The sequence below is a fragment of the Meles meles genome, chromosome 7 (assembly GCF_922984935.1).
Source record: "Meles meles chromosome 7, mMelMel3.1 paternal haplotype, whole genome shotgun sequence".
NCBI lineage: Eukaryota > Metazoa > Chordata > Mammalia > Carnivora > Mustelidae > Meles > Meles meles.
In genome coordinates this window covers 26,333,479-26,349,024 of record NC_060072.1, presented here as the reverse complement: position 1 = coordinate 26,349,024, position 15,546 = coordinate 26,333,479, and the positions used below count along the sequence as shown (strand labels likewise).

The following is a 15,546-nucleotide window of genomic DNA, read 5'->3' as shown; positions in this document are numbered from 1 at the left end:
TCCCCGGTGCCGTGTGAGAGCAGAGCGCAGAGATGTGGGGAGACAGGGGCAGGTCTACTTGGACTGCGAGGGCAGGACCCGTGTTTCGGCCTCTAGAAGCCCCGTTTGTAGTGGGTGTCTCGCTCAGGACTTTGCTCTTCCAGCTTGTCTCAGAGGCCCAGGGTTCCCGGGCTGTGGGTGGGAGCAGGAGTGAGAGGGGCTGGGTGTGGGGACACCCCGTCGCTGAGTGGTTCACAGTGCCCACTCCTCGCTCTGCCACTTACTGTGTGGCTGTGTCCCCGGCGCACGTTATTTGACCCCTCTGTGCCTCCACTTCCTCACTCAAAAGTGGGGATAATGTTACTTTAAAAAGTCGGTGGGGGTTGGGGGTGGGCAGGTGGCTCAGCCAGTTAAGCACAGTCAGCTAAGTTGATTCTTGATCTCAGTTCAGGTCTTGATCTCAGGGTTGTGAGTTCAAGCCCCGTGCTGGGCTTGGAGCCTACTTTTAAAAAAAAAAAATGGGGATAATAAGAACATAACCCCCTCACTAGGATGTTGGGAAGGTTTAAAGAAGTGTGTCTAGACCTGAAGTTGGCAGGGTGTCAATCAATGTGCTGAACCAGGAAGGCAAGGGAGAGGACTCTGGCCTAGGAGTGGCCTCCCTGATTCCTTCTAGATGGTCCGCCCAGCCCTTGCCCTCCTGCCAACACACCCTGCCTTCCGTCCTGTCCCGTGGGTCTGCAGAGTTCAGACCCCACAGCCTCAGAGTGTTTATCGTGTAGTTGGGACTGGACCAAAGTTTACTGTGTGTAATTGTCAGCAGGAGTGTAGAAGCGAGGTACAAAGGCCTTGACAAGAAGACATGCCTCTGACACCCTCCCAGGGTTTGCCATCCCCTCTCCCAGGACCCTGGTCCTTCTGTCATCGCATCTCCTGAGGGCTTGCCTGCCAGACCCCGTGCTCTGTGCCCCGAGGTTAATTCAGTTGCCAGTCCCAGAGCCCGAGGCAGTTGCTGTCATGACTCCCACTGGGCAGCAGAGAAAACTTGAGCGGGCGGTTCCCCTGTTCGCAGGCAACACGTCCCTTGCCCTGTTGGACACAGAGCGTGGAGTCTGAGCCCTGGCTGCTCGGCTTCAGCGGGCTTTCTGCGTCTCCTTGTGGTGGCACACGACACTAGCCATAGTAAGTGTTCTGAGAAGTTACACAAAACCGTCACTCGCTGCCGTCATCGTCATCCTCAGCATCAGTATCCAGCCTGTCCCAGCAGCCTGTCCCCACAGCCAAGCGTGTGACAGGCATCATCTCATTTAATCTGTCACAACGCTAGAAGGCCCGCACTGTTACTATACCCATTTGAAAGTTGAGTGAACCCTAAGAATCCCCAATTTCCCCTCAATTGTATTTTCATTTTTTTTTTTTTAACATTTCTAGTAATCATTTTACATTCCATCATGACAGCCAGGTTCAAAAACGTTAAATGACTGGGTGTTTCACACCAGAATTCTCCATCTCCAGGGTGCCTTCAGATCCAAACTGTGTGTATGCTAATTACAGGAACACTCCTAGCCTTTCTTTGAATGGGATCCCCCCAGCCCCCTGAGGAGCTGTAGTAGGTAAACTTGGTTGTGTTAGGGGTGTGGGTGTGTTCTCAAAGTAAACCTGAAAGGCTCCCTAGTTCTGTGTTTTCACACGTTCAGGAAGGTCTTCAGTCCCCAGTGTGTCCCATTCTGAGGGTTTGATACACTGGGAGAGCTTAACTGAGGAAACGTTAAGTAACCGGCGTTGAAATGTAAAAGAAAGTACAGGAGAATAGTAGTATTGGGTGGGGGCCTTGGGGGGTTTAATGAGGGCTCCGGAAGCTGACTGAGGATGTCCAAGTGAAGGGGAGATAAATGTTCTTGTCATTAACGCCGCACATTGAAAAGTGACCTCCTACAGCAGGATCAATATGGGGAACTCCTGACCTTTCTTGTCACCTGGAACTCCACTTCTGGGACCACGTGGTCCTGTTAATAAAAACGATAATCACCAGCCTGCCCTCATCTACTGTGGACCATTTTCCTTTTTTTTTTTTTTCTTTTGGGAGGATGAAATCAGAAGTCACGACTTCTATAATATTTATGTGTATATATGTTTTACTCTCAGATATATTTATTCAATGCTCGCTCTGTAATGAGAGTTTTCACTCTTCTGTTTTCCTTTCCATTATCCCTGAAAAGAATGGATTATGGGGAAAAGATTAAAGCAGTAGAATGCGACAGTGTTTGCTAATGTGCTGTCAGAGGTATTAGCAGGACTCGCCAAGGTTTGTGTCTTTTATGAATGCCTTTCAGATTGCAATTATCTAATAGGCTGGGAAACCTGTTTGTGTTCTTGCAGGCATTAAACGTTGTCTTTGAAAAGATCCCGGAAAATGAGAGTGCAGATGTCTGTCGGAACATTTCAGTCAATGTTCTTGATTGTGACACCATAGGCCAAGCCAAAGAAAAGATCTTCCAGGCTTTCCTAAGCAAAAACGGCTCTCCTTATGGACTTCAGCTGAATGAAATTGGCCTCGGTAAGGCAATGAGGGAGTTATCTTGCCCTTAACCCTGGGTGAACGTCTCCCCCACTGTCTCCCCCTTCCTCCCTGCCCACGGGCCGCAAGCCTCCACCCATGGAAGCTTACTCGCCCAGGCGGGCACATCTGGGGGTCCGAAGCCTACACGGCTCCCCCACAAGCAGCATGAGTCCTCCAAGGAAGCATTATCCTCCAAAGACGCTGGTTTTTTAAAAATATCATGTTTGTAAATCAGATTTATGAGATTGCTCGCCCCAAGACGGAATGGACTCACCTTGCATCGGAAAGTACAAAAAGGCGGGAACCCCGTGCCCTCTCTCTGTGTTGCGTTTCGTACTGGCATTTGATTTGTTTGTTGTGATACCGAGTGTGTCGTTAGCGGGTGGCTCAGACTCGTGCCCGCACCCTGGAAAGGTCATCTTCCTCACTGCTGATCGCATCCCGCATCAAGCGTGGTCTCTGTCTTGCCCCCAGCCCAGAATGCTGCGAATTCTTTCTCGGGCTCTAGCTGTACATTTCAGAGGCGAGCGTACGCATGAGCGAGCTCACAGGGATCCGCTTCACTCATATGTTCATCAACGTTTTAACGTTGAGCTCCCCGCGGCCCTCCCCAGAGACCGCCGTGCGATTTTATAGCAGATAATGGGACAGGAAAGAAGAGTAAAATCACAGCAGTGACAGACAGCGTAACCAGGTTCCTCTCCCCGCGAGGTACAGCTGTAGCCTCGATGAAGCAGGCAACTGAAGTCGTCCCACCTGGCCCTCCAAGGCCAAACCTCCCGCCAAGCGGCCATTTAGAACAGCCCGGCTGCGGGGCCTGGCAGGTGCAAGGAGCCCTGCAGCTGTGTGGCAGCTGTGTGACGCGGCTTCAAAGAAAGGGCCACCGAGGCCCTTCTCCTCTGCCTCTCTTCTGTGTCCTGTGGGTGGCCTGTCGGGTGCTTGAAGGCCACTGTAGCTCGCCTGGTTAGCAGCCGGGTCAAAGAGGCAGACCCAGATGGGAGACTGTGGTCACCTGACCCAGAACCGTCAACCTCTTGCAGCAGCCTACCTCTGGCCAGTGTGTGGCTCTGGCTGCCAAGAGCTGGGTGTGGGGAGCCGACAGCCACAGGGAGGACAGACTGGTGGCCTCAGTCCTGCCACCAAGGAGTCTGCAGCAGCACCCTCTCGCCATGCCCTGAGCCCGCCGGTTCCTCCTGACAGGGCAAGGCAGGGAGCAGAGCAAGTCAGCTAGAAGCTTCACTTTGTAGCCTGATGGGAAGTGGGGGCGCAGCCTCCCAGCCCTGCCAGGCTTCCGCTCGCGTGATGACCTTGTGGGCCACCTCCCGGGCTGGCCTGGGGAAACTAAGGCGAACCTTCGGAGCCAGCCTTACAGTTGTACTAGAATCCGATCCCAGAGCAGCTGTGGTGGGACGGTCTCTAACAGAGGCTCACAAACTCAGAGGCCCAGAGGGGCAGCCACTGTACTGGTCCACCTAGGACACCAGGAAATGGGACCCACCTTATTAGCGGAGGACACCGTGTCTAAGGGGGCAGGTCCCACTTACCCTCAGCCAATAGTTGCATGTGGGTCTGTGGGGGTCAGTGCGAGCAGATGATCCCATTTTTTTTTAAAGAGAACTCGGTCTGAATTTGTATGAGCCATCTCCTGATCTTTGACTGTTGGTGTTGGATTGACATTAGTAATAAGTGAAACACTGTGAAGGTTCACAAAAGAAAATGCACATCAGTGGGCCACATTCTGGCCCTCGGGCACAAGTTGGCAACCTCCATGAAAGAGCTTGAGGCCCGTGGCTTGGGGTGTTAGCCTACCAGTGCCCCCTGATGTGGGGACCCAGAGGAGACTGGTCCCAGCGCACCTGCTTGGGAACATACAAATTTGGTGTTAGAATTTTCTGCAGAGCTTCACCTCTCTAAGGATACATTATTTTGTTTTCATTGGCTTTACTTTCAGGCTTAGCCTCAGAGTATAAGCTTCAGGGAAACATAGTCTTAAAAGTCAAAGCCCTAAACATAAAACAAAAACAAAATGAAACTCAGGCTCCCTGTCTGGCTGAGATATCTCCAAACCTTCAAACTAATATTAACCACTTTATTTAAGCTGTATCCATAAATACTAATTGCTACTGTTGTTATGGAGAAACATTTGAACTTTCTCACTACAATGTCAGAGGAGAACAAAATATACTTTTTTTTTTCCTTCCCAGAGCTACAAGTGGGTACGCGACAGAAAGAACTGCTGGATATTGACAGTTCGTCTGTGATTCTTGAAGATGGAATAACCAAGCTAAATACCATAGGCCACTATGAGGTAAGAGCGGGGCTGAGCCCCCGACATCTTCCCTGAGCCCCGTCCTGACTCGATTAGATCATCTCCAGCTGATACCATGGAAATTCTTTTTTAAAAAATTACACAACTCCCACCATTTTCTGGCATAGTTTGCTGATTGCTTCCTTCGTTGTTCATTCAGAAGCGCCCAGGAATCCCCGCCTGTCTTGCCTGTGGTTCCCTCGGCGTCCTCCTCTGTGAGGCCCTCGATTTTCTTTTGACGGATCGCTCTCCATCCTGCAGTTTGGGCAGGAAACATCGCCTCAGGGCTGTCCACACTGTTGGCAGAACCTCATAACCTTTGTGTAGTGTCCTTTTCTTTTCCCCCCCTGAGGAAGTTCTACATTTCCTGTTTGTTTACAGTACTCAGTCATAACCTCCTGGGGCCCCTGACCCACGTGCTGGCTGAGTGCCAAGGTGGGTATGGGGGGCACATGCCCTCTCAGAGAGCTGTGTGCCAGAGAAGCCTACATAGAAAAAGGGAAAGGAGGCAGGGAAGGTTCCAGAACACGCTGGGACCGTGGCAGTCATTCAGCCACATTACCCAGGTCTTTGTGGACTATCGTCTCTGTGCCGAGTGCTGGGCTTGCAGCAAGAGGAACAGAGACCAGGTTCCGGACCTCAAGGAGCCTGCCGCCTCAGGGAGTGGGGAAGAGGGGACGGAGACAAGGAAGGAGGCAACACGTACAGTGAGACAGGGCTGTGGCTTGGAGCATCAGAGAAAGCTTCCTGGAGGGAAGCTATGACTCAGCGGAGAGGAGGACTTAACCGGGCTGTGATGGGGCGCCAGCATACCCCACAGTTCTTCCGCAGGAAAACTGGTCAACTCTCTAAAACTCGAGAGGCGTGAGGGTGGCTGTGAGAGCCAACAGCAGCCGATGTGATGGAGGCCTCGCTCTGCCAGACTCTGTCCTTGGCCCTGCCCCTCCTTTTTGCTTACTCCATCCTTTATAGAGCAGACCTCTGAGGTGGGGGCCGTTATTAACCCTCTTTACAGATGGGTACACTGAGGCACAGGGAGGTTTACCAGCAGCTAGCCAGTGGCGGAGCCAAGATTTAGACCCCAAGAGTTGGGCCTCAGGGTTCACCACAGCCTGTCAAGGCGGAAGGCAGAGAAGTGGGGAGGGAGGCCATGGGTGGGGGGAGGGGGACATATTGTGCAGCTCTGTGAGCTTCTTCAGGAATTTGACTTTTGTCCCCAAAGAAGCCATTGGAGGATCTTGAGGGATTTGTGTCTCAGAGATGCCTGCGGCTGTGTGTGGAATATGGGTTAGGAGGTACAAACCTGGTAACAGGGAGGCCCTTGGAAGCTGCCGCTAGAAGAATTTCAGGTGAGGATCGATGACGTAGTGGCTGTTGAGATGGAGACGAGCAGAGGGACTCAGAGATGGGCAGGAGATGGAGAGCTTCTGGGTGATGGAGGGTCAACACTGCGCTCAGGGACGGCGGTGAGCAGAGGCCATCGCAGGTGCTCTTCCGGCAATAGAGGAGGGCAGGAGCAGCTTCCCAGGCCACTTGGAAAGTCGGCACCTCTTGTCTTTCGAAGTCGCAGGAACACGTGTTGGCACAGGAAGGCCTGTGGAGCCATCAGGCTGCCCCCTCCCCCGGGAGGAAGAAGAGACTCTTCCTGAGAGAACAGAGGACTGAGGACCCCTCTCCCTCGGGCTCTCTGGCTCAGTGGTTCTCAGAGCCAGTTTGGGAAGAGCTGCTTGGGGTGACCCCCGGCTGGGTGCTGTCCCCAGAGCCTTTGCTGGAGAGCACCTGGCAGAGAGAGCTACGGAGCAAGAACTTGCTTCTAGACTCGCCCTCCTGCCGCTCAAGAGGACCCTGGTATCCTCTTGCCAAGAGCTCTTGGCCTGTGGAGTTTGTGAAACTCCCCAGGGGACTTTCCTGCGACGCTGCACTGCGATACACGCTGCTATGGGGGGGCGGGGGGTGCTGTTTTAATGGAGAGGAGGAGGTTATGGTCTGGGCTGCTGCCCTGCGAGTGGAAGTCCTTAGAGACGGGCTTAGCATGGCTTCAGTTTGAAGTTCAGGGTTGAAGCCTGGGAGCCATCTCCTTCCTTCCCTGCGTCTGGGTAGCGAGTGTGTGTCTGGCCAGCCTGGAAGGAACCCTACCACCGGGGCCCTCCTTTGATGTTCTTGACTAGGGTGCTTGCCTTCTCAGCTGTGCGGCGGGGCACCCTGGATAGGCTTCTTGGCGTCCCCTAGCAACCGCAGGGCACGAGATGGGCCAAAAAGGAAGGGGTTTGGGGCTGGGGGGAAGGCAGGACAAGGCACTCCAGCAGGGAAAGGGAAGAGCCACCATAGCTGTCTGGAAGGCCAGGGGAAGGCTGTCAGGAGAGATAGGACATCAGTCTTCACTGGAGACATCGGCCGTGCTAGACACCTATCTGCTTAAGGATGATAATGAAATTAATCCGGCCTGTAGTCACTTCCCGTCCAAATGATTTATTGGCTTCATACCCTAGCATTGCCACATGGTGGTAATAAATGACAAGACTAGGACACAAGGGCTTAAAGGATTCTCCTTATGTTTAAAAAGCTAAGCCGTAAGGCAAATAAACTCAGAGAGCTTGAAGGAAACTGGGGAGGTCATCGGCCCTGTGCTCTCTATGCGTGGACCATCTCAAATGCCCTGTTTTTCAAAGACTGCTCAGAAAACAGTATCCTCCACCACACTTGGCCGCCTAAATCTGTACTTCGTTTAGTAGTTCCCCCGCAGATTTAAAATCTGGAGTAATTTGACAGCGGTAGGCTGACGCTTACTTTTGCCCTTTCGTTAAAAAATTTTCTCCTGGAGCTGGCTTTTCCCTCCAAAGAGACAAGATGCTAATTACCACTCTTATTCATTTACTAAAGCACCCTAGTTTGAGTCACTGTAAGTGCTTGAAAGCAAAAAACTATATTTCATTTAAAAATAGGGTCTAACTCAGAATTTTAAGTGATTCAGACTCATCTCCCTCCAATTAGCCCAAATTAGTTAGGTTTTAAAGTTAATCTTTAGTGACGGCCAGTTCCTCCTCCTATCTAAACAAAGTCCTGTTGCTGGAGTGGGAGCCTGTTTCTTCTTGCCTCTCCTGTCCTTGGGGCAAATAGAGTATAGCTGGTCTCTGAATGATTTACTGTCCAAATATTTGAAGAACAGGTTTCTGGAGGGGATCTGAAGACACAGCAAAAATACAGCATCTTGTGGACCTGATGCAATCTCCACAGCCCCCAGTTGCTGGCCGTGCTCTGTCCTCTGTAGGATGACGTCCTCACCAACCCCGGGCATGGGAAGGGTTGCTTTCTACAGGGACCACAGCACTATTCGCTTGCATGAGGGCTGATCACGTTCACAATGGCGAAGGTGCTCTTCTGACCCTCCTTTTCCATCAGATGAGCACAGAGGAGGGCAAATGTCTGCTGTGGTCTCATTCTCCATGCAAACAAGAGGTAAAACCAGCGTCTCTACAAACACACTAAGCCGGAGGCATCTTTCTCTCCTATAATTACATCTTCCCCAAGCGATTCCTTAACTGGCCGTCGCTGTGTGTCATTTACAATGAAGGAAACTGTGGTGTGTTCTGGAGCTGAGGAGTTGTGGGGGGGGTGGGGAAGGGGGTGTCTCTGGGTCCAGGCTCTCTCTTCCCCTTCCCTGCACCCCCATGTGACCTTTCGCTGGATAGTGTCACGGCCCTCACACCCTGCTAGAGGGTGGCATCAAGGGTGCGGAACAGGTGTTGTGTCCGGCAGGAAATGTTCTCTGCTCATCGCACGTCTCATTCTGAGCTGCGAGAGTCTGAGGGCAGAAAAGACGGCTAACCACTGTGGTGTTGAAGAATATTCTCGCAACAGGCTTGTGCTAATGCCACCGCGGTCCCTGCTAATGTCACAGTTTTCATTCAGATGACATTTTAAGCTCATAGGAATGTTCGAAAGTGTCTGCTAGGTAAAGTCAGGGGTCCTTCCGGTCAGGTGTGTCATCCGTGACACTGAGGTAAAGGGATTTGACTAAAGGTCTCTCACAGCGTGGGTGACTTTAGAGATTAATTTGTTTATTTATTTAACATGCGGGGAGCGCTTCTTGCCCACTGGGCACTGTTCCAGCAGCTGTTACAAAAGGCAACTGTTTCGGTCCTCGCTACAGTCCGGCAAGGTATATCCTGTCATTCCCATGCCAGGGCACAGGGAGGCTGAGGAACTTGACCAAGTTCACATAGCTCCAAGGCTAGAAGCCGATGCAAAAGGAATCGTTTGCACCCTGTCCTTGCTTGGAAGCAGGCTTGTAGCCCGTGGCCCCGGCTTCAAAGGCAGCCTTGGGTAGGAAACTGGACCGCGTCATGAGAAATGCTGGTAGTTACCGTCTCTGAGGTCAAAGTCAAGAAGGTAACATCTCTTAAAATCTTCTGACGGACCTTATGTCAGTGAGTTTATCAAAATGGTTCCTTATTTCTAACTCTACTTTAGTATCATTAAAGGCCAGCAGTCCTTGGAGAGCACAGTGGTTGCGTCTCTCAGATAGGAGGCCTCTTTCAGGCATCAAAGAGCTCACAACCCCAGCCCAAGAAAAGCAGGGGAGTGCCTAGGTTCCCAAACTCAGGCACCCTCTTGGAGACCAAGCTCGTTCCTAGAGGATGAGGTTAGGGTTCTCTCTAATAATCCTCAGAGGGAGTTTGCTACTGGCCCAGGCTTAATTCCAAGTACCAAAGAGGAAGCAGGAGGCCTACTGGCATTTACCTAGTTGCAAGAAAATCCTTTAGTGTTCTGTCCTGGGTGTCAAAAACCACGTGTGTGATTTGTGTGTTGAGAATTTTCTGGTGAGTCCTTTCCAAACTCTCTGATGAGCCCTGAGCCTCCTTTGCTCATGGACTGAGCAAGGTTATCCCTTTGGCCCTGAGAAATTACATTCCTTTTTTTTTTTTTTTTAATTTTTATTTATTTGACAGAGAGAAATCACAACTAGGCAGAGAGGCAGGCAGAGAGAGAGAGGAGGAAGCAAGCTCCCCGCGGAGCAGAGAGCCCAATGCGGGGCTCGATCCCAGGACCCTGGGACCATGACCCGAGCTGAAGGCAGAGGCTTTAACCTACTGAGCCACCCAGGTGCCCCTACATTCCTTTTTCATTTGCCTCCAGCCTTGGGGTGTCAGTGAGAAGAGCCAAAGCAGTAGACGGGGAGAACAGAATTGATGAGTGGTTGCAGGGGCAACACTAGTTGAATAGATCTCTGTTTTCCATAGAATAACATTTTAGGAATGAGAGATACCAAGAGGGGTTTCCACATGGTGATTTATATTAATTATTGTGTTTTCAATTTTTTTCTTTAAGAAAAAAAGTATAACAAAATTTCATAATTTTCCATAAAATTCTTAGGCTAAAATTCTAGCTTTTCTCTTAGGCTAAACAATATGAAATTGTCAATATTTGACCATTTTTACAAAAATGGCAGATTTGTAAGGTTAAATCCAAGTTCAACCTTATATATCTAGGAAATCTATTTTTATGGAATTTTCTTCCAACTTACGCTGCCAAGAAATATTTTACTACAAGAAAACCTTCATTGCACATGCTTTGGAGGATGTGTACCTTCTGTTTGTTTCAGGAGTGACTTGAAATTGTAGACATGAGTCCTTTTAGCCCTGTGTGGTCACAATTCCTAATGCTGCTGCTGGAGGAGTGTCTAGTTTTCTCCACCCTGTTCCAACATGGGCCAGTCATCACCGAAGGGGTAGAGCCTTCTTGTCGCATTGAATCCTGGAGCACTGTGAGGCTGGGAGGAATTTAATTTGAAGTAGCCTGTGTTACCAGTTCTGCTCTGGGCTGGGGAAACATTCCTGCCGCAGGTCCATCTAGTGACATTAATCTTTCTTTGATTTAATTTGGTTTTCATTCCTAAAGTAGGGGCCCAGAGGATGCTCCCTGCCTCACAGGAGTACAGGAGGATTAATGAGTCACTCTTAGGAAAGCATTTGGAGCTCCTCAGATGGAACAAACAGCATCATATTTTTAACACTTTAGATTCTGTGGCACTTTTCAAAAAGACATTTCTGTCCTTAACTCGGCAGCAGCTGACTTGTGCAAAATAGAAAATGGAAACCTTCCCCCCTCCCGCCCCGCTCCCCAACATCTGTAAATAAACTAGTTTCTGTCTCACAATGGCGGTAAAGTGTCACGTGGGGGGAGATGTTCCAGCCCTGGAGCAGCTGTGCAAGTTAGAAATACATTCACACACGCAGGCTCAGACACACACACACACACACACAACTCATCCACTAATAAAATGCTTTACACTTGCTCTTGGGAGATAATTTCAGAGTAAAATCTCCTTGGTACAAGCTGCGTCTGCGCTCTCCTAATGCCTGAGCTCAGCGCCAGCAGTGAGTCGTTGCCAGCTCCTGAGAAGACGTTTGAACTTCTGGCAGCGCTCCTTATCGGAAGGCCCTTCCGTGGTGTTTGTGCTTACAGGGTGAGGGTGCTCACGCGTAGCCAAACAAAGCGTCTGACAGTAGTGGACTATTGGCTCAACACTCAACAGGATCCATTTGGGATTCGTTCTTTGACAATTACCCAGAATGAATCACCAGCTTCCTTTTATAAAAAGATATTTATTGGCTTAGAAATGGAGCATATCCAGCTCTTCCTGGGGAGGAATTTTACAACGCTGTTCAAACGGTCTCATAAACTTGGTGTCTGAGTGTTGCTAAGGGGGTGCCGGTGCAGAGTGTTTACTTTAATTGCATCAAATATGGAAGAGAATGGAAAAAATCAACCAGAAAACAATGAATGGCTCAAGGGGAAAGGAGAAGATGTTTGGCAATAACAGCAGAGCAGAATTCAATAAGAGTTCAGAACCCAGGGGCGCCTGGGTGGCTCAGTGGGTTAAAGCCTCTGCCTTCGGCTCAGGTCATGATCCCGGGGTCCTGGGATCGAGCCCCGCATCGTGCTCTCTGCTCAGCGGTGAGCCTGTTTCCCCTCCTCTCTCTCTGCCTGCCTCTCTGCCTACTTGTGATCTCTGTCTGTCAAGTAAATAAAAATCTTAAAAAAAAAAAAAAAAGAGTTCAGAACCCACGCTGGAGACACTTGTCAGAGGCCTGATGGCCCAGCCAGCCCCCGCACCTAGAATTTCCCCTCCCTCCAAGATGCCGTGAACACCAGCGGTTGGTGGCCTCTGGCCTCAGTGTAGCAGCTGGTTAGACACAGCTGGCTGGACAGCTGCAGTTGGAGCGTCTGTGCAGGGTTGGCTCTGCTCTGTGTTCCTTCCTCTGTGGTGCTACCTGAAGGGGATTCAGCTTTAATCCTTCGGTGATTGCTAAGCAGGTTTGTACATTCTGATAACCAACGTGCAGCAGCCCAGAAGAGAAATTCTAGGTTTCTCTTTTCTCCCAAACTGGGGAAGGCTGGATCCAAAGTAGTATTAGAATTCAAAAGACTGAGAACTTGAGAATGGATGGAAAAAGCACTTAGCTGACCATGTTCCAAAACAACAGCGTTAATCCTCCCTCCACAATCCCAGGATGAAGGCAAGGATTTGTATATCGCTGACCTGCCTATTCCTCAAGGCCCCTTTGTCTTAAATTTTTATGAACTAGCCCCTCAGAACAGTGAGGCCTGCCCTCTGCATCTTAGCGGCTAGTCCCCTTGGCCTGAAAGGTGCTTCTTCTCCTTGTTGATTGTAGGGGAGGGCAACACCGGAGGGCCATTTGGCCCTGCGTTGCACAGTCCCAAAAGGCCTCAGGTGAGACCTCTTGACTTTATTGATGAAAGAGAATATGCATGGGCATTACAATAGTGTGTCAGTGTGGTAAAAGCATTTATTTGTCAAATGTGTGCACTTAAAATCTGTGGCACTTTTTTTTAGCAGCTCTATATTGAAATAATTTGTATACCATAAAGGTCACCTTCTAGAATGTACAATTCAGTGGTTTTTGGTGCATTTACAGAGTTGTGTAATCATCACCACAATCTAATTTTAGAACATTTTCATCACCCCAAAAAGAAACCTTGAATTCATTAGCAGTCGCTCTTCAGTCTTCCAACCCCTGCTTTAGGCAACAAGTAATCTACTTTCTGTATGTATAAATCTGTCTATTCTGGACATTTTATATAAATAGGATCGTACACTATGTGGTCTTTTGTGACTGGCTTCTTTCACTTAGCATAATGTTGAGGTTTATGCTGAGGATGTATCACTACTTCTATCTTTTGATTATATGGCAATTTTTTGTAGTAGATTCATAAATGCAATAATATAAAGTAATTTTAAAAGACAGAACTACTGGTGGCTGCAACAATGTGGATAAACGTCACAGACCTTTTATTGACCCTAAGAAGCCAGGCATAAGAATATAACAGTTGACCTTTGAACAATGCAGGTCTGAACTCCACAGGCCCACTTGCATGCAGATTTTTTCCAGTAAATACAGTATAGTACTATAAATGTATCTTCTTTTATGATCTTACTATTTTTTTCTCTAGCTTTATTGCAAGAATGCAGTATATAATATGCAAAACATACAAAATATGTGTTAATTGACTGGTCTTGGTAAGTCTTCCTGTCGGGCTATTAGCAGTTAAGTTTTGGGGGAATTAAAAGTTATATGTGGAGTTTCAACTGTGCGTGATTGGGGGGTACCCCTGACCCCCTTGTTATTCTAGGGTCAGCTGGATTATATGATTCTATTTATATGAAGTTCAAGAACAGGTAGAAGTCAGACTAGTGATTACCTCTACCTGAGGATGCAGTGGTTACTGACTGGGAAGGGAAAATGGGGGTACTTCTTGGGACCTTGAAATATTTCATATCTTCATGTGGGTAGTGTTTATGTAGGTATATATTTACATGAACATTCACTGAGCTGCACACTTAGTATTAGTGAATGTTAAGTGCTTTCCTGTAAGTCATACTTAAATGTTAAAGTTTTTATTTAAAAGTACATGCAATTGTTATGATTTTACAAGCTTCTTTTTAAAAATATGATATAGCTGCAGAAAAGGGAACAAATCCTACGTATACTGCCGGATGAATGATCACAGAGTGAGCACTTCCTGTGAGCACCACTCAGGTCAAGAAGTAGAACATTACGGGTACTTCAGAAGTCCCCTCCCTACCACTAACTCCTCTCCTGCAAACACTTGACATCAGAGTTTGACTGTTTTTGTGTTCTTTTGTTTTCTTTTTAGCTTTATGTGAATGGAATCACACAGTACATTTTCTTTTGTGTGGCTTCCGTTACTTCACGTTATCATTGTGAGGTCTACCCATGCAGCATGTAGAAATAATATCCTCACTTCCATTGTTCTATATTCTATGGTATGGACATACCCCAAAGTACTTAATCATTGATGATATTTGGTTGTTTCCAATACAGGGCAATTACAAATAGTTAACTGTCGGGATATGTACTTCTTTCTGTTGGGTAGATACCTAAATGTGAAATTGCTGTCCTAGGATTAGACACCTGCTTTAGATAAGTTTTTGAACACCTGTTTCAGCATTTCTTAAAATAGGAGGAACCTCAAAAAGTTAGTGGCCCAAGCCTCTCTTGACCCCTGAGAGGCCAGGGTGCATCCTAGCACAGCCTTGTCTTCCCCTCCTCCAGGACTGGCCCACGTCCCATTGGCCCTACAGTGTCTTGGCCTGCCCCTCCCAGCCTCACTACACCTCACTGCCTTGTCCGTCTCCTTTACAGGACTGTGAGCTCATTGAGGGCAGAGATAGTGTCTTGGTCATCATTATAGCCCCAGCCTCCAGGACAGTGCCCAGAATGTAGAAATTCTTGATAAATATTTAATAAGTGAGAGAATACAAGATCCATCTCAGCTTCATCATAGATGAAGTTGAGAAATACATTAAAATTTGAAAACTCATATATTTTTTATCTTTGCTTTCAGATATCAAATGGATCCACTATAAAGGTCTTTAAGAAGATAGCAAATTTTCCTTCAGGTAACCAATATAATGTTCACCTTTTGTTCTCACCCACCTTTATAAAGTATTGCTCTTTGCCTCTCTGATGTATCATCACAAAAGTGAGATTGAGTTGTTGCTATGTAATTCTCTGAAATTGGAGAAAAGCCATTTTAATGTGTTTCTATTCTGAAGAATGTGAGCCATGTGAGGAGGACAGGAAACAGTAACCAGTGGTTGAGGGGGACAGCCCAGCACTAAGGAAGTTGCTGCCATCGACAACTGTAAACTCAGGACAGAATCTTAGCCTTCCTCGCTCTGTGCCAACTTCCCAGTAGGATCGGGGCTAAGCGAGGAGACTCCTCTGGCAAAATGAGGGGGAAGCTTGTAGATAATCACACAGGCCTGCAAGTGCTGAACGAACAAGATAATCCACTTAGAAATCCAAATCTCCTTTGATAGCCTCTGCAAGATTCCCAGAAAGTGAGTGAGGCACACTAAATGGGGAGATTTTATGGGAAAGTCTATAAACTAGTCTCTATACTCTCTACCACTTCCCTACCACCTCTGGACAGGAAAACATGTGAAGTTGCCTTGAGAAAATCCCTAGATCCTAGCCCAGGTTTGTCTCCAGAGAAAATATACTCCAGCCAAGACAATCAGTCCTCAACAATTAGAAGGGTTCCGGGCCTCATCAACAGGACTACGCACGCACAGACACACACATACACACACACACACACACACCCCTGGAGGGGAGGCTTCCTGATTTCTAGATTTAATACTAAGAGC

The 15,546-nt window shown here is 48.4% G+C and overlaps 1 protein-coding gene across 1 annotated transcript in view; it reads left to right on the top strand.

Annotated features, from left to right (window-relative positions):
* The window catches only part of PLXNC1 (plexin C1), a 144,600-nt gene that overhangs the window by 116,836 nt on the left and 12,218 nt on the right, over window positions 1-15,546 (top strand). Inside the window, exons 22-24 of the mRNA XM_046012720.1 lie at window positions 2,359-2,536; window positions 4,744-4,847; window positions 14,739-14,793. Coding sequence (XP_045868676.1) covers window positions 2,359-2,536; window positions 4,744-4,847; window positions 14,739-14,793 — 337 coding nt within the window. The remainder of the gene's footprint in view (window positions 1-2,358; window positions 2,537-4,743; window positions 4,848-14,738; window positions 14,794-15,546) is intronic.